This window comes from Phodopus roborovskii, unplaced genomic scaffold (genome assembly GCF_943737965.1).
Source record: "Phodopus roborovskii unplaced genomic scaffold, PHOROB, whole genome shotgun sequence".
Classification (NCBI taxonomy): Eukaryota; Metazoa; Chordata; class Mammalia; order Rodentia; family Cricetidae; genus Phodopus; species Phodopus roborovskii.
This window is the reverse complement of record NW_026126448.1, coordinates 8,099,803-8,117,204: the sequence shown is the minus strand read 5'-3', so window position 1 is coordinate 8,117,204 and position 17,402 is coordinate 8,099,803. Positions and strand designations below refer to the sequence as shown.

The 17,402-nt window shown below is 53.2% G+C and overlaps 2 protein-coding genes across 5 annotated transcripts in view; one reads left to right on the top strand and one right to left on the bottom strand.

Moving 5' to 3' along the window:
• Positions 1 to 284: 284 nt before the first annotated feature.
• On the top strand, positions 285 to 3,615 carry Ccdc24 (coiled-coil domain containing 24). 2 transcript variants are annotated; one of them, XM_051188591.1, is made up of 8 exons: positions 285 to 425; positions 663 to 838; positions 971 to 1,087; positions 1,776 to 1,901; positions 2,341 to 2,395; positions 2,729 to 2,798; positions 2,901 to 2,979; positions 3,054 to 3,615. In XM_051188591.1, exons 1-8 carry the CDS (start codon positions 300 to 302, stop codon positions 3,253 to 3,255), a joined length of 951 nt encoding a protein of 316 aa, XP_051044548.1. In that variant the 5' UTR covers positions 285 to 299; the 3' UTR covers positions 3,256 to 3,615. The 2 variants fall into 2 exon arrangements, with proteins under 2 accessions (XP_051044548.1, XP_051044549.1); XM_051188592.1 differs by having other exon boundaries at positions 286 to 425; positions 635 to 838; positions 2,699 to 2,798.
• The window catches only part of Slc6a9 (solute carrier family 6 member 9), a 32,956-nt gene continuing 19,123 nt past the window's right edge, over positions 3,570 to 17,402 (bottom strand). For all 3 annotated transcript variants that reach the window (XM_051188589.1, XM_051188588.1, XM_051188590.1), the window contains 12 exons: positions 17,030 to 17,186; positions 16,317 to 16,448; positions 15,561 to 15,831; positions 9,646 to 9,778; positions 9,346 to 9,480; positions 9,150 to 9,253; positions 8,541 to 8,778; positions 8,262 to 8,396; positions 8,057 to 8,156; positions 7,859 to 7,959; positions 4,936 to 5,106; positions 3,570 to 4,835 (listed from right to left, as the gene is read on the bottom strand). In XM_051188589.1, the coding sequence (XP_051044546.1) occupies positions 4,641 to 4,835; positions 4,936 to 5,106; positions 7,859 to 7,959; positions 8,057 to 8,156; positions 8,262 to 8,396; positions 8,541 to 8,778; positions 9,150 to 9,253; positions 9,346 to 9,480; positions 9,646 to 9,778; positions 15,561 to 15,831; positions 16,317 to 16,448; positions 17,030 to 17,186 (1,872 nt within the window). In that variant the 3' untranslated portion in view covers positions 3,570 to 4,640. The remainder of the gene's footprint in view (positions 4,836 to 4,935; positions 5,107 to 7,858; positions 7,960 to 8,056; positions 8,157 to 8,261; positions 8,397 to 8,540; positions 8,779 to 9,149; positions 9,254 to 9,345; positions 9,481 to 9,645; positions 9,779 to 15,560; positions 15,832 to 16,316; positions 16,449 to 17,029; positions 17,187 to 17,402) is intronic.

The window sequence follows — 17,402 nt, the reverse complement described above, 5'->3', positions numbered from 1 at the left end:
TGACCGCCTCTTGGGAGGGAAGGGACTAAGGCCAGGCTCCCACAGCCTGGTTTTCACCAGAGGTGGTCAGAATCCCGGACCCAAGAGGGTCAGCCGAAGTAGAGACACCAACAGACAGCACAATTCCACTGTGGTGGGGAACATAGGCAGAACAAGGCGGGGCCTCAATGTCAATGGGAGGGGCTCGGTGGGCGTGGCTCTGGTCCGGAGCAACCATCCGTCTCCCAGGAAGTCTAGCACTCTGACCTGCTGTCGGCCCGTTGCATAATTCTTAACAGGGGGCCTGCGAAGCTCAGGCCATGTCCCGGGACTCCCCAGTACTGTGGGAGCTGGTGGAGGAGCATGTCCCACTCCCGGAGCGGCCTGAAGTGAAGAGGATTCTGGGGGAGGCAGCGGTGGACCTGAGCCTGGAGTTGCGAGAGGAGGTGGGAGTCCGGTGGGTGGGGGTGGGTCGCATTCCAGGCCTGCCCTACAACTCACGTGGTTTCCTGCCTCCACCAGGTCAGGCCCCTAACCCTGTTTGGTGATCCCCTAATACCTTGTTTTCACTGTCTGCCCTTTCTCTCCTGTTTTGACTCCCCCCATCCCTGTAATCCCCTCGCCCCAACACACACACCCATCCCCTCTGCCCCAGTGGCAAGGTGCCCCAGCTCTCCTTGCAGGTGGCGATGCTAAAGGCACTGCTTCAAGAGTTTCGATCTTCTCAAGCCTCTGGATCCCACCCCGTCTCTGACTTTCCCTCCCTCCTGGCACCACCACCCCTCTTGAGGGATATCATGCGCCAAGAACTCCGACAGTTGCTCCAAGGCCTCCGCCTTAAGGCTATCTGTGAGGGCAGGTGGGAGTCTCAGGCCTGGCCACCTTGCACAGACATCAATCAGATGGGCTGCCCTGGATAGAGAGCCAGTGTGGCCTATCCTGTGGTTTCCAGAAAGGAGGCCCTCAGGTCCCTTCATGCACATGTTTTCAGGGACCAGACCCAGGCATGGGCCCAGTATAATCCCAGGGTCCTTCGCTTTGCCTTAGAGGAGCCCAGGTGTGACTCAGCACCACAGGAACTGTCCCAGAGGAGAGCTGGTGAACCCAGGTAAAGCAACAGTAAAGAGGGAGGCTCTATCTCTACCAGGCAGAAGGCCCCAACCAATTGGTGCGTCCCATCCAGTTCCATAGAAGAGTTCTCATTCTGGGGCTGGATTTTTTAAAGTCACTTAGCCACTTGTGATAGGGATTGGCACACGAGGGCTGAAGTGCTGAGGGGACACCTGCCCAGCTTGGAAGCAGGCAAAGCTTGTTGGGAGAATGCCTGCTTAGGTCTGGGTCCTGGAGTCTGAAGAGCAGTTTTCCAGGCAAATGAAGGAGAGAGGAGTTTTTGCAGGCAGGAGAGATTAGGAGGTCATGTCTAGTGAGCAGTTCATCGCATGCCTAGTGAACAAGATTGAGGACTGCACTAGAGGTACACAAAGAGCCGAAAGGAGGTGACAAATGCTATTCTCAGCTGGGGACAGAATAGGGTAAAGGAATGGTCTTGTGTTCATAAGTAGACTGCACCAATTTCTTATTCAAATTCTCCTACAATCCTGTAAGCTAAGCATTGTCCCCAGTATTTAGATGACAAAAAAAAAAAAAAAACTCAGAAAGTTAATTTCCCTGAGGTCACACAGGGAAGATGACAGAAGCCACGTGCAAGCCTGGGCTCTGGACTATTGTTTGTACTATATTATGTTGCTTGTGCAAGGAAAACAAAATTATCTAGAAGTGGCATTTGTTCCCTGAAGGACTAGAATGAGCAACACGGAGGGGATGGTGTTAACTTCACCTGTCAGCAGCCGTCACAGGGACCTCAGTGCCATCAAGGATGAACTGAATGTGTCTAACATTGACCAGGTTGCTAGACACCTGAGGTGAGGCCTAGGGGCACTTGAGTGTGTGTGGGTTGGGTGCAAGAAGACAGGGGTGGATCTTAAGGGGCTGGGACTGCCTGAAAGGGAGTGCGCAGGTAGATAGACTATGGGGGGGGCAGTCATAATACCAGCAAGTAGCCAAGTACAGACCAGGAGGGGCCAGGGCCCCAGGCACAAGGAGAGCCAAGGGAAGGTTATATGCAGGCTGTGATGGGGGGGGGGGCTAATGGAGGCAGGATGAGCCAAGGCTCAGTACCAGGCTACAGAAGAGAATGGTGCCTGTGGTGGTGCACATACTGTAGCAACTAGAAATGGTGGGCCCAGGCAGTACCCAGAGAACAATGTGACATGAAAATGGAGGGGCTGGTGTGGCCCCTGGTGGTTCTGGAGGTCGGGGAGGTCCTGCTCACTGGTTCTGGCTGCCCATGCTCCTGTCTAGGAACCTCCTGGAGGAGGAGTGCCACATGTTGCAGAAAGAGGTCTCTGAGCTGCAGGTGAGCACAGCCCCGAACCTTCCCCCAAGTTCTCTGCTTTGGAGGGATCACACGTGTGTGTCTGTGTAACTATGTGCATGTCAAGGTGTGGGAGTCCTACACCCATATCTTCTGTTTCAGAGGACTAACCCACTTGACAGCCTCAGGTCTCTTGCCTCCTCTCACTTGAGTGCATGCCCAGCTACTGTCTTGTTAAGCTTGGCTTTCCATGGGCTATGCGCTCATGATAGTCAGGCTGCAAGGCTGCATGGTCATGGTCTTGCTCCTGAGCCCTACACTAGGGCTCATGGTCTCCACCTTTAGACAGGGTCCCTGAACCAGCTCTCTCCACAGCACTGTCTGGAAATGGAGCAGATGCAGGCTTGCCAGTCCTCTAAGGCCACTCTAGAGCCCACCCTGGCAGGTAAGGGCCCCAGGCAAGCCCCCAGTGTACCCTGCCCCCTACCTTTCCCCACATTGTTCATACTCTAGAAGAGTCAGGTACTGTCTCTATGCCCTTCCTCAGAGATAAAGGAACAGAAGGCGGCCATGGAACAGGAGCTACAAGTCTCTCTGGGGCCTTCCGGTATCTCTGCCAGGCACAGGTACACCAAAACACAGGGTGGACAGGGTAGTGCTAAGGGTCATGGGTCATCTCACAGCTACCTGTCCTGTGCAGGCAGAAGCCCTTGAGGTCCATTCCGGGCCTCAGACTCTTTCCTTGTCTCCATGGCTACATGCCTACACCTCCTTCGGAACATTGCCCCCACCCTCAAAGTCAAGCAACCACCCGCCGCTGGGGACGGCAACTTCGATACAGCTATTGGGAAGAGCCTACTTGCACAGCAGTGTCCAGCGCAGCATCCCAAGCTCCGACCTGAAGGGCTGGTCACAAAACAGGCTTCCGCTGTAACTCCCCCATCTGTTGTTACTCCAGCTGCCATAGCTCTAACTGTTTCTGCTTCATTCTCAGATGAGCTCACACAGTCCCCACAAAGCTGTGTGTTAGTCTGGTCCCAGCCCTACCCCTTGTCAGGTCACTGGTATCTAGGACTGAGTGGCAGAACACCTGTTGTAACCATCAAAGCTCTGGACCCTCTCTTCCACTCAGGCCTCCACAGAAGCTTGGCAAACAGAGGTCCCATCCCAGCCTGACTTTTGTCCCCAAGGGACCCAGACAAAGCACAGCAGCAGCTCAGAGACAGGAATAGAAATTTCATTAAAATCTACGGACTTTAAAACCCTAGTGGTGCACAATGGGCAGTGGTGGGCGGCACACCGTTATTGCTACAGAGGATTAGAGGTGGCTTGGCCAGGGCTGTCACTGCAGAGAGCACAGAGGATGGACAAACGGTCACTGCAGGGTTTGGAAGAAGGAGCTCTGACTGCAGAGGGGGACGGGCACGTGGACTGGGACCATTTGGCACACTGAATGGGGGTAGCACATCTGGGGAGACTGGGCTTTCGACCTGGTAGAGGGTGGACAAGGGAATGTTGTGCAGGGTCCCCTTCCCCAGGGCTTTGGGCTCATCCTACTGAGAAGCCCCGTCTCTTTCCCCCTTGTAAGTGCTTTGGGCAGGCTGCTGGGTCATGGCCTCGGCTGGCTGGGCCTGACAACCAGGGCTTGGGACAAAGGGCAGAGGCTCTGGAGCAGCCAAGTGAGGTGCAGGCAGACCTGGAAGACAGACTGGATCCAAGGCTGGGGCAGGGGGTGGCAACCACAGATGATACCATTTTTACAAAAATAATTACACAAATAAACAGGGCTGGGTGATACAGTCTAAGTAACACTGTGAGCCCATAGCTCCTCGCCTTATTCCTAGCAGGAAGATACAGGTTTGACTGGGCAGAGGCTGCAGTCAAGAACACTGGTCAGGAGGCTGGAGGGCAACAAGTGGGGTGTGGGATCTCTTATCCCCTAGTCAGACAGCTCAGGGTGAAGTATGAGGGCATCAGAGGCCATACGGAGCCTGGCAGGCCTCTTGGGACCTGGCCTGAGACCCCCTCCAAAGTGCTTTGGATGCCCCCACCCCCGCAGCAACGCTCCTGTCATTTTCCCACCCTTAACTGCTGTCTTGGCATCCAAAGGATGTGTAAACACTGGGGACATGAGCACAAACGTCTGCACTAGCAGTGGTGGCCAAGGTGACAGCACTGTCCTGGCCAGGGCATGGTGGGACAGGTGGTCACACCTGTCCACTGCCTCCCCAGTGTCTGTGGTGGGAGCAAGGGTTGGGTGGGGCTTCTCCCCTTGCAACCACTGTGCTCATATCCGGGAGTCCTGGAGGCGGCTGGAGCCATTACTGCCCACAATGGGGATCTGGGCCTTGTCCGGGTGCAGTGGCTGGACCTCAAAGCCATCTTCAGGGGAGGGGGCTGTGGCAGGGGCATAGCGCCCAGTCCGATGCTCCAGGAGGGCAGGGCCCCAGTCTCTGCTTGGCTTTGTGGCATTTTTCAAGCGCTGCAGGCAGGGGGCAGGGAAAAGACTGAGTCAGAAGAGAACCTTTAAGCTCGAAGTGTTTCCACTTCACCTGACTGCCCAGCCCGCCTTCACTCCTCACCTGAAGAAGTGTGTCCCCATCTGTGCGACAGAGCTGAAAGAGTGCATACAATGGGATACAGATGACAGACGACAAAGCCATGAGGAAACCGATGGCCACAGCCCAGCCTGGGTACTGGTAGTGGTTGTAGGTGATTGGCCGGTATTGGATCACCGTGAAGATGAGAATGAACTGTAGAGGATAGAGGTGGGATGGCGTGAGGTTGGCCAGAGCCCCACCTGGACCCCAGCTTGCCCTCCTAGCAGTGACCCTTCCTCTCCAGACACCCAAGGCAGCAAACCGCATTTTGGTCAGGGCATGGGCAACCTGAGCAAAAGAAGCAGGAGGAACCCACTGCCCCAGGATGGTTGGGTGTGTCGGCACCATAAAGGGAAAAGAGGTGTTTTTGCCAGAGTCCTGAATTGACGGAGAACAAGCAAGCTGTTACCACCTTTGGGAAGCAGCTATTTTTCTCTCTAGGCTCTGTACTGCCTATCGAGATAAGGACAAATTTCTGGCCTTAAGCTTCAACTCTGCCAGATGACCTGTTATCTTGCTGGCCACACTCCTTGCCTTGGGTTTCCACCACACTCAGCATTTTCTTCCTACCTCCTCCATTCATTCTACACACGTCCTCAGCATTCCTGCCAGGCCCTGAGTTGATGCCACCTCTTTCAGGAAGCCTTTCTGGATTTTCTGCTTCCTAAAAGGCTTCTCCATGGTATTTCCCATCTGCCTTACTCAGATCTGCCCTGCTTCCTATTTCCCATAGTCCTGCAAGCACCTACGGTTGCATTAACTCTGGCTGTAAGGTGCCTTACCCAATCTCATTGATCTGTTTGAGCTGATTTGTGCCAGGAGATAGGGGGATCGGGAGGGGGCTGAGGAACAGGCCAGGCAAGGCCCTGCTTCACTATAGCTGTGGTAACAGTGGTATTAAGCCTGGAGAATGCCCAGAGGCTGAGTGTCAGGTAGGAGACTGACTGGAAAAAGTCTTTGGAAAGAGGTTGATGAGGCTAGAAGTGAGGCCAGTGGCTGTAGCAAGCAAAGAATCTAAAAGAAATAGACTTAGCCAGGTGGTGGCTGGCTTGTAGCCCACACCCAGAGGGCCCTGTAAACTCAACATGCCTCTTAGCCTTTCAGGGCATCCTGGAGTTCAAGTTTCTCTAACCTTTCCCACACTGAACCTAGGGCATCCTTCCTGGGGCACAACACATAAACTAAGTGTATGAGTTTTGTAATCTAGCAGAGCCTGGAGAGAGAGGGAGGGAGGAAGGAAGGGGAAGGAGAGGGGGGAGGAGGGAATAAGAGGGAGTGGGAGTTAGAGAGAGTGTGTGTGTGTGTGTGTGAGTGTGTGTGTGTGAGTGTGTGTGTGTGAGTGTGTGTGTGAGTGTGTGTGTGTGTATGTATGTGTGTGTGTGTGTGTGTGTGTGTGTGTGTGTGTGTTGAGACAGCCTCACTCTTTGTAGACCAGGCTGGTCTCAAATTCAGATATCAACCTGCCTCTGCCTCTTGCCTCCCTGAGGCTGGAGTTAAGGGCAAGTGCCACCACACCTGGCTTAGCCAAGCTTGATGTATGTGAGGACAAATTCCTTCATTGGACTTTGGGAAGGATACTGTTTGTCAGATTCGAGGGCATAGAAAGCCCCAGAGAGAACATGACTCTGTCTGGCTAGTCCGGATTCCTGTCCTACCTGCTTCCCTCCATCTCTACTCCTAGAGGACCCACAGGATCCCCGCCAAGGCCCTGAGTAGGTGACCCCAGGTAATAGGAGGATGTGTCCTGGGCCAATTCCACAGCCCCGGAGGAAGGGCATGGTGCTAGGCCATGGCTTTAGCCACTCTAGCCTCTCAGCCTTGAAAGGAGACTTCCACTCCTCCTGTTTCAGTGCTGGGCCTGTGGCCAAAACTGTTGCCTGTGCCAGGCTCAGGAATATCCCACACCGCATGTGGTGGAGGCCTGGGGCCTCTTTTCAGAAGCATGAGCCAGTGTGCAAGTCTGCTACAGAGCTCTCCATGACTCCGAGGAACTGCGGAGAACACTGCTGTGCCACTGAGTGAGCCCTACGAAGCAACTGAGTGGACACTGTGACCCTCCTATATAGTGACTACTATGCCTTCAGCCCCTCCCCCTTCTCACCTCAAACAAGCAGCAAAGTGAGCCAAGTTTTAGCACCTCCTCCTACAGCATGGTTTGGTCTGCATTGGGGCTCTTGCCCTTACTAAGTGTGTGGGCCTATTTAACATCCTTGTGCCTTAGTTTCCTTATCTGTAGGATGGAGAGAACAGTGATATCGCAGAGAGGTGCTCCATGAGTTAATGTGAACAGGGTGAAGGAATGGCCTGGCTCCTTGCCTTGCTGGGAGCCTACCATGCAGCCCTAGGATGAATGTTCTTGGAAACAAGGATGCGGCCTCCAAAGCCAGCCAACTTCCCAGCCTTGGAGGCCCAGAGCTGACCTAACTCCTAGCCCTGCACCAACAGGTCCTAGGCTGCCCAGGAATGCTGCCACATTCCCATACATCTGCCATCTGTCTCCCTGCTTGGGAGCGGCCTCCATGAACATCTAGGGTAAGAGCAGTTAGGTAGACAGAAGCCACACCAGCATCAACAACTCCTGAGATCCATTGGAGGCAGCTGGGCACCAATGCCAGGAAGTGAGCTGTGTCTCTTAAGTTGTTGTAGTTCTGAGCTTGACTATTGGCTTCAATCAAATAAAGGGCTCAATAACCCCTTGCTAACTCAAGGCCAGGGCCTAGCACCTCCCGAGTGTTCACACATCTGACTAACTATCCAGCCCTCTCAGATCCCCAAAGCCCTTCAGCTCTGGCTGGGTGGATGTTTTCCTGCTCTTGCTCTGCTGGTCCCCAAGAGGACACCTGGCCAAAGGAGCAGTAGGAATGGGAGGGGTGGGGGAGTGGTGATGGGGGACTGAGGAACTTACAAAGATGATGGCTGGAGAGACAAAACGCCAACAGATCTGGAAGAAGAGAGGTGGCGGAAACCCCAGCATCATCTGGATGTCCTGGAAATAGTTTCGGTGCCCTGGAGAGATGGGGTTAGGGGGATCAGCAGCCCAGCAGGACAGAATGGGCCAGCCAGAGACTGGGAGACTTGAAGCCAATGAAGGGTGGGCACTTACCATAGATGTACATGATGGACACACACATAATGCAGGAGATAACAACCAAGGAGAAGCTGGCTGCATAATTGTCCATCAGCAGCAACCAGTAGATGCCAGCCTATGGGGCAGTGGGCACATGAGCCAGTGTGCCAGACCAAGCTACCCACCCATTTCCCAAGTGCAAGTACAAGCCCGCTTTAACCCCCCACATCTCCATTCTTACCTGGCTGGTTAGGGGGATGCCCAGCAAGAAGCCAGCTACAGCTACACCCAAGGTCACGTAGGTCTTTTTCTGCAGAATCCACTCATCCCCCACCTCATCCACAATGGCAGTGACTAGGGTCTCTAGGAGGCAGAACTACAGGCACAGCCATCAGAATAGGGACCCACCTTCTGCCCCAGATTCTCCTGCCCAAGCTGCCATCATGCATGCACACTCACATACTCTCGCGTATACGCGCTATGCATGCACACATGCATGCACACACAATGTGTGTCATACCTGAGTTCCCAGCCCCAGCAAGATGAGCATGAAGAAAAAGAGTAGTGACCAGAGCGGGGAGATGGGCAGCAGTGTAAGCGCCTCAGGGTAAGCTACGAAAGCTAGCCCAGGGCCATGGTCTGCCACTCGAGACACATCCACACCCAGGTGATTGGCCATGAAGCCTAGGATAGAGAAGATGACGAAGCCAGCATAGACACTGGTAGCACAGTTGGTAATGCTGATGATGACGCTGTCCCTGAGAGAGAGGAAAACAGGAAAGTTTAGCAGACCAGCTTACTTCCCTTTCCTCAACTTCGGGCAAGAGAAAACATGGAGATAGGATATTCTAGAAACAGAGATGTCCTAACTCCTTTTCCTATCCACTCCAGGCCTTTTAAAGTGAGCCCTGGGTTGCTGACCCCTCATCCATCCAGCCCCCTCTCTGGCCAGTACTTTGATTTCGATTTCTAGTCTCATGACCCACTTGAGATACAGGATTCTCAAGCTCATGAGTACAGGAGGTACCTGGTTAAGCAGCAGACTGCATGGGAGTCCTGTGGATCCAGGGTCAGGCTGTGGGGAGGACAGAAAATGGGGGCAGCCTCCAAGCTGGCAGGGGGCACTCACCGGTAGCAGTTGTTGTGGAATTTATTGTAGGACGCCATGGTGATGAGGCCACCCCATGCACAGCCCAGGGAATAGAAGATCTGAGAGGCAGCATCCCCCCATACCTGCGGAGAGGATGGCAGTGAGCCATTGCAGTCAGATCCCGGACCACTTGCCCCCTCCCTAGTCCCTTTGGGGCCAAGCCTCCACATCCCACCTTGGCCTCCAGGATCTTGTCCCACTGTGGAGTCAGGTAGTACATGATACCCGTGAAAGCGCCTTCCAGGGTCACTCCACGAACAAACAGAATGGTCAGCACCACATAGGGGAATGTGGCCGTGAAGTACACCACCTGAGACAAGACAGGCTCCATGGATTCCTCTAGAACCCTTTCCAACCCATTGTCTTTGGTCCCTCTTTATCTCCTGTGGCCCTTCATTATCCCTCCCTTAGAGTCCCATCGACCCAGATAGGAGAGGCAGGGTGAGAACAAACCCTGCCTGGGGGAGGTACTTGCTTTCCCTGAAGACTTGACTCCTCGGATGAGGCAGAGGAAGACAACCACCCAGGAGACGCCGAGGCAGCCTAGGAGGGGAAGCCGAACCTCCCCAAAGTTTCCAATGTCATCAGACAGCTTCAGCACATACAGCCTAGGAGGGGGAGGTGACTGTCACCAAAGGCCAGCCTCTGCTACCCAGCAACCCAATCTCATGATGCCCGTGTTGCAAGGTCCCAGAAGCCTGCTTGTGGGAGAAAAGGAGCTATTTTGGGGACCCCAGCATCTGCCCTGCAGCCCCTCCTGGGACCCTCAAGGGCTTTGAGAGATCAAGTTTGAGCTGGTCTTCCCTCCTGGGGCAGGGTGACACCCAGTGTCAGCTTGGGCCCACCCCAGGCCCTTTCATGTACTTTCCACACTTTCTGAAGGCTTCCTCCGAAAGAGGTATACCATAACAGTCTGCTCCAGCTCTCATGAGCTAAGCGGGCAGTAATGATGTCACCCTAAATCTCCCTGTGTGGGTGTGGCCCCACCTGCAGCCCTTTGCCTTTGCCAGGTAGGCTATGCTCTTTTGGTCAATCACATACTTAGTGTACCAGGTCCTGGACTTGGACAGGAGGCTTCTTCCTGGTCCTTCGGGAAGAGGATGGAGGAGAGCAAGGTGGACCTCTATGGGTGGGAAGGGCATCACAGAGTGGATGGGGCACGGAAGGGCAATGGCATCTCACCCAGAGGGAGAGCCAGGATGAAGGCTTCCCTGAAGAGGTGAGGTTGGAATTCTGATGTGAGACATGATGTGGGTGAAAGGGCTGGAGGGAAGAGCAGGCCTGCAACAGCGCAGAGGGCCAGGAGCTAGCATGACCAGCCTGCGCACGCTGGTCAGCTCAGAAAGACTGCAATAGAGCAGGAAGAGAAGACCGATAAGGCAGAAGGGTGATGGACAGGAAGGGGCCTCGTAGTGACAGTGAGGCTGAAGAATTTTAGATTCCTCCTGAGGGCAATGAGAGAGAGACCTTTGAAGCTTTTGTTTTAGGATGTCCATGCCTCTTTATGGCTCCAAGCACTGCCTCTAGGCCCTATAGGATCCAGTGTCCCTGGCCCTGCCATTTCTCTGATCTCTTCTCCTTCTCCCTCCTCTGTGCTCACAGATTTAGCCGCACTGGACTTGGTTTTTCCCATACACATGAGCCTTTGGTTACCCCAGGCCCTTTGCACATGCTCCTGCCTCTGAATGAAGTGCCTTCTCCCTATCTCCTCCCACCAGAGATCTATGTGTACATGAGGCCCTGTGTCACCTTGACATCTCTTTACACATGTGAACAAAATGCCATGTTCTACACTATACCCCTATCTAGATTATAGCTGGGCTTGTCCGTGTGAGCCCCCACTTCCTTCAGACGGCCACTTCTCAAATGGGTCTTGACTACATGGCTTCAAATGCAGCTTTCACTCCAGCCCAGCAGGCCTGCCCCTACTGTGTTCCTCAACAGTTCACACATCCTTCTCTCATCCCGTATGTGTTGCTATTGACAGTTTAATTGCCTTATATGAGACAAGGTCTCATGTCACCCAGGCTGGTCTTCAACTCATTGTGTAGTTGAGGATGAGCAAGATCCTATTGCTTCCTCCTCTCCAATGCTGGGAGTACAGGTGTGTGCACCTTACCAGTTTTATGTGGTGCTAAGGATTGAACCAAAGGCTCCATGCATGTAAGGAAGGCACACCACAGACTGAGCCTACTTATGGCTTTTGTCCTCTGTTCTCTATGATGGCGGGAGCTTGATTTTTTTGTTTATGGCTGTGCATTTCCAATGCCTGGCACTGACAGATACTCCCAGAAAATGGGCTGGGAGGCAAATGGACAATCCAGGCTAGAGGTGAGAGGGAAGCAAAAAAGACATCTCCAGCCTCCGCTTCCTCATCACAACACAGGTCAAACCCAGGCTCCCTTCTTTCCTCTCCTGCTGCTGCAGACTCTTGGCATAGCTGTTTCCCCATCCCACCTCTGCCCCAGCATCCTCAGCTATGTCCAATCAGCTCTCAAACCCCATGCAGACACTTTGAATGCCTTGGGATGGGACATGATTCTGGATCTTCAAGGAACAATGCTGTCAGAGCTGGAACTTGGTGTTTGCCAGCCTGACCACCCAGAGGAGACTCCCACTGTCTCCTTTTGGCTTCCTATTTTCCTCCCAGGCCACCCTTCACAGCATGGCCTGCAGAGGGTGCTGTCTGACTCCTCCTCCCTCTGCCCAATTTTCCCAACTGTCTACACCATGAGAGGCTGGCAAGACCCTCTCCTGGCTCAGCCATACAGGAATGCACACACAGAGCAGTGAAATTCAGGGGCCGTGAGACACAGAGGCTCCAGGTTCCCTTTAACAGCTTCCCTGCCTTCTCTCCCTCGCTGCACAAATAGAAAACACTTTTGTTGGCCCACTGAGATAGACAAGGCCATTCATAGCTGAAGGCAACAGACTGGGGCTCCTGGCAGCCCAGGCTGGGTGATCCTATGTAAGACACCAATACTAGCAAGGTGGGTCCTTTGGAATAACCACAGGCTCTGACTGCTTCTACTGAGTCATTTGGCTTCTACTGAGCCAACGTCAAGTCAAAAAAAAAAACTTTTTTCATTTAAAGGATTAAAAAAAAAAAAAAACCACTTTGCCTAATTATACATGCTAAGATGGCAGTATTTGATGTTATTTTTGAGTACAGCATTACTGTATTGGGAGTGCAGAGCTTAGATGGTTAGCCTGGGAACCAAGGAATGAATTCTAACTTTATTTTAGGTTGTACTGTATTTAGTTCTTTGTTTTGCTTGGGACCATGTGCTTTTGAGATCAGACAATTAACCTCAGAGCATTTTGGAATGTGACTTATTTATAAGCTGGCTTTTGACATATAACCTCTCAGGAATTATTTGCTCCCCCCCCCTTTTCTTTTTGGAGACTAGGTCCATAGGTAGCATAAATTGGTTTTAAAATTATGATCCTCTGCTTGAGCCTCCCAGCTGCCGGGATCACAGGCTTGTCATCATGCTCAGCTTTTTTCCTGTTTAAAATTTTGCCAGATATTAGTGAGACCCCACCAAAAAAAAAAAAAAGCCAGTTATCACACAGGCCTTTAATCTCAGCATTTTCGAGGCAGAGGCAGGAGCCTCTGTGAGTTCAAAGCTAGCCTGGTTCTACATAAGGAGTTCAGGCCAGCCAGGCTATATAAGACCCTGTCTCAAAAAATTATAAAAATAATAAAAAAAAAAAAATCCCAAACTCCAGGTACAGACAGATCTTATTTCCTTGAGACAGTAATTGGCCTGAGAAGAGAGACGCCCTCTTCTGGTTCTCCCCAGGTGCTTGCGAGCACTTGCTCCTGACCTCTGGGATTTATGCCATGTTCCCACACTTAACCTCCCGAGACATCGAGGGAAGAATTACAGCCACCCAGATTTGATGGGTGGACACTCAAACTTAAGGAGATTTGGCGACCTTCCACGAACACACATCAGGCCAGTGGCAGAGCCAGGACTTGTAATGTCAGCATGACTGTGACACTGGCATGAGACTCTGGGGTGGGTGAGGGTGGAGCTGGGATCAGAGTCCACTCTGTGTCAGGTGCTGGCTGCCACGGAGGCTCTGGAGCTGAGAAAGCTCTGTCATGAGCTTGGGGTTTGGAAGGAGTTCTCAGACCAGCACAGAGGAGTGTTAAAAAAAAAAAAAAAAGTCTGGGGAGGGGGAAGGAGGAAGAGCTCAGAAACCTGGCAGTCTTGATTCTCTCACTTTAAAGGCTTTTGTTTATGTGTTTTTGTTTAGGTGCTAGAGATCAAACCTGAGACCTCACCAGGGCTAGGCAATCTTCCTCTTGGCCTGCTGATTTCATTCATAAAACAGTAACTACATCATGCTACCTCTGAAAGGAACACTTAAGACTGAGAACACTGGCAGAGTACCACTGGCCTAGGACCCGACAATGGCAGAGCTAGGGCAGGCCTGGAGCACACAGCCCAGTCACCTTAGAGCTGTCCGGCTCCTTAACCCTGGGACACCAGCCTCTACGTCTGAAAACGCAGCTTGTAAGACTCATTAGAGCTAATACCTGGGCAGGCACAGGGTAGGTAGTACCAATTCCCCCACTCTCCTTTCATCAGAGAGACCTGGGCAGCTCTATTCTCCTCTGGGACTGGGGAACGCAACACAGGTCCTCTGATATATATTCTGCCACTGAATATATATCCACCTGCCCACCCCCTCCTTCCTACCATAGCTCTCTTAAGGATGGTTCCTGAGCCAGACCTGTTGATACTGGCCTATGATCCCAGCCATTTTAGAGTTTGGGCAGGAAGATCACCAGCCTGGGCAACTTAGTGAGGCCCTGTGTTAAATTTTACTAAAAGTAAAAAGAAGGCTAGGGATATAGCTCAAGGTAAGGCACTTGCCTAGCATGCACGAGGGTGGATGTGGGGTGCTGCTGTTCAATCACCAGTATAGCAGGGGGAAAGCATCTTTCCAGGCTTTCCAGAAGGTGGCAGCAAGGAGCCACTGGGGTTAGAAACAGCAAGTAAGGTAGGCTTGCCATAGCCCCAGCTGGGGAGCAGAGCCCAGCTGTCCCTTCAGTATGCTTCCCTAGGCAGATTCCCTGAGAGCTATTCCCCACTGGTTTCCCTGGCTGAAGTCTCCAGAGCTTTGCCCCCGAGGTGACAACACTGTAGCATCTGTTTGGGGTGAGGAAGGAGGCAGGATTTGTGCTTTGGGGAGCTCCAGGGAAGCGCATCCTCTGTCTTCCCAGTGCATATCACAGCCTGGTGGACAGTTACCCAGAGTCCTCTGACTGGCTAGGAGTTCCGTCTTGCTCTCCCTCCTGTCTCCTCTCTGGAACTGGCCTGTGCCACGGCTTCTGCTTTGGAGCTTGCACCTTCAGGACTGGACTTAGAGGACCTGCTACAACTTCAGTGTCCCTGGGGCCTTGTGCACCTACCTCATCTTTGGCCTCCATCACACAACAGAGAAAGTGTCAAACTTTTAGGCTACCATGGAAGCTGGTCCCATGTGATGTACGCCAGCCCTTGACTCTCCTCCACTTGTTCCCAGGCTCTGCTTCAGTTCGCCTCCCCCTGGCCTCTGCTTACCTATCCCCGTCCCTCTCACTTCCTCCACTTCTCTCGCTCCCATTTCTGGATTTCTTGGGGGCAGAGGCTCAGGACCGTTTTACACCTGCCACAGGCACACTGGGCCTTTAGAGCAGATGCCACAGAAGTTTGTAGAATGAATAGGAGAGGCCTACTTCCCACATCCAAACATGCTTTGCCCCGGGACTCTCCAGTGAGCTGCAGGAAGAATGGCCTACTGTGCCCTCTCTCTGCCAATTGGGACAAGGTGATCCCAACACCTCCAGTGGCAGCCTCTCTTCAGTGGCCTAAGAGACACTGGTCCCTTCGTCACTTCTGAACAGAATGGGTCAGGCTGTCCTGGCGTCCCTGGCCTAGTGCATGTCCGTGGCTCCTTTTGTTTTGGAGTATGAAGTGGAAGCTTAATTCCTGTTAGTTCTCAATCAGCACAGTGCCCCTCAAGGCTACCTCAAAGCTCACAAGATCCCTCCATCCATATTAGCCTTCAGAGGAGCAGGCTCCCACAGCTTTGAGAATAACCTCTGGTCATTTGGGACCCTCACATGTTACCCCACCCCATTCCACCCCACCCTGACTGGCCTCTGGGGACTTAAGACTTCCAGCCCTCCTCTACTGCTACTCTGTAAGGATTCCCAGGTCACCTTCAAGTCTTCCGTGGCCCTCTGTACATCTGCCATTTTACCCACTTCTACCCCCTGGGCAGTAGACACCATGTGCAGATAGGTGATCCAGGCACAGCTGTCTGATGGGGACAGGGAGAGCTGAGGGCTGCTACCAGGTCCCCCGATCCTGTGTCTGCCAGGAGCCTCACCTCCAGTACTCCTCGCTGGGGCTGGTCCTGTGCAGGGTGTAGTTGAACAGGTGAGAGAGGTTGCCAGACAGGGCAGCGGGCTGGGAGCCATTGGTGAGGTTGGAAGCATCCAGCACACCGGCACAGTCAGGTGTGTTCCAGGGGTTATTGCAGTAAGCCCAGGGCAGCACGTGTGTCATGGATGAGAAGAAGTAGTAGAAGGCGATGCAGATGACCACATTGTAGTAGATGCCGATGTATGTGGACACCACCATCATGCCGTAGCCCACGCCTGGAGAAGCACAGTAAGCACTGAAGGAGGAGCCTGGCTTCTCTAGTAAAGGTTAACCGTTCCTAAAGGCCCAAGACACAGCCTTTGATGGAGAGCTACAGAAGGGAAGGGTCAGGCCTTGATGAGTTAGCGGAGGAAAGGAGTTTTGTATATATACGTGGCAGGAGGGAAAGATAAGGCCAAGTAAATATGAAGCCCAGCATGTGTGTACTGTCTTGGCCATTGATGTCAGGTTTGGGTCAGCACTGACACTCCACAGGGGATATTCATGTTTGTACAGATGGGCAAGCCAGCCTCTGTGCGTGCGTGCGTGTGTGTGTGTGTGTGTGTGTGTGTGTGTGTGTGGTGTGTGTCATATGGTTGACTGTGGTACAGTGTGCAGTGTGTGTGTGTGGTGTGGTGTGTATGTGCTCGTGTGTGGGTGTACGCATGCCCACACAAGAGCACATGCACATACATACGTGTACACCCCACCAGGACCTCACCTTTGAACATGGGGCTGATCCTCCAGACCCCCAGGCACCCCTGGCTTGCAAACTGGCCGAAGGAGAGCTCCATGAAGAACAGAGGGATCCCGCAGAAGATGAGCATGATGAAGTAGGGGAACATGAAGGCACCTGGCATGCAGGGAGAGGTCGGCTCAGGGTGGGCTTGGGGAGTACCTCCCTGAGTTTCCTTCTCAGAACCCACAGTAAACCTCCGGGTTTCACTAGGGCTGCAACACAAATGTGCACCAGGCAGCAGCCTGGGGCTGAGGCACATTCCCCACAGCCTGGCTTTGAACTTAACAGAGGCCCCCAGGAAGTCTGCTCTGGAGAAAATCCGCCCCCCCCCAACTTCCATGTTGGGGTAGGATTTGATGTTTTAACCAATTGATTTCACAAGAAATCACTGGGATTCCACAAATAGCTCTTCTGCACCATCTGTATGGGGGGGGTGCTGAAACTTTGGGAACCCAGAAAATTCAAGTCATTTCTCTACTTCTCCTAGCCTTCAAGGAAATGGGCTAGCAGGATTAGGCTGCCAGGGTCTGAGGGTGGCCTGCACTTTAGGCAAAATGTGCCTAAGCAGGGATGGGGTTAAGACCAGGGCTAGAGATTGGCTTCTTCCTGGAGTGGTGTCTGTGCCAGGGAGACAGCGGCCCTGGTAGGTGGGCTCTACCTGAGTGGGTGGTCCCTGCCCTGTGCCCACTGGGTACCTCCCCCGTTGCGATAGCAGAGGTATGGGAAGCGCCAGACATTGCCCAGGCCCACGGCATAGCCCACGCTCGTCAGTACAAACTCGATCTGGTTGCCCCAGTTGCCCCGTGTGAGGTTTTGGTCCTTCTTGGTGGCCTCGCTGGGCACAGCACCATTCTGTGGGGACAGGAAGGAAGCTACCATCAGTAAGGCATTTGTGCCCCGTGTCTGACCCCGAGTCTCTCCCAGTGGTTTTTCTTTGGACCACCATGTCACCCCGCCACATACCCTAGGGCTTCCTCTCTGCTGGCAGGAGTTGAGGGCAGGCCTGGCAGAAGAAAGAGAGGCACAGCTGCCCGATGGTGTCCAGCCCTCAGCACTCTATGCCAGGTA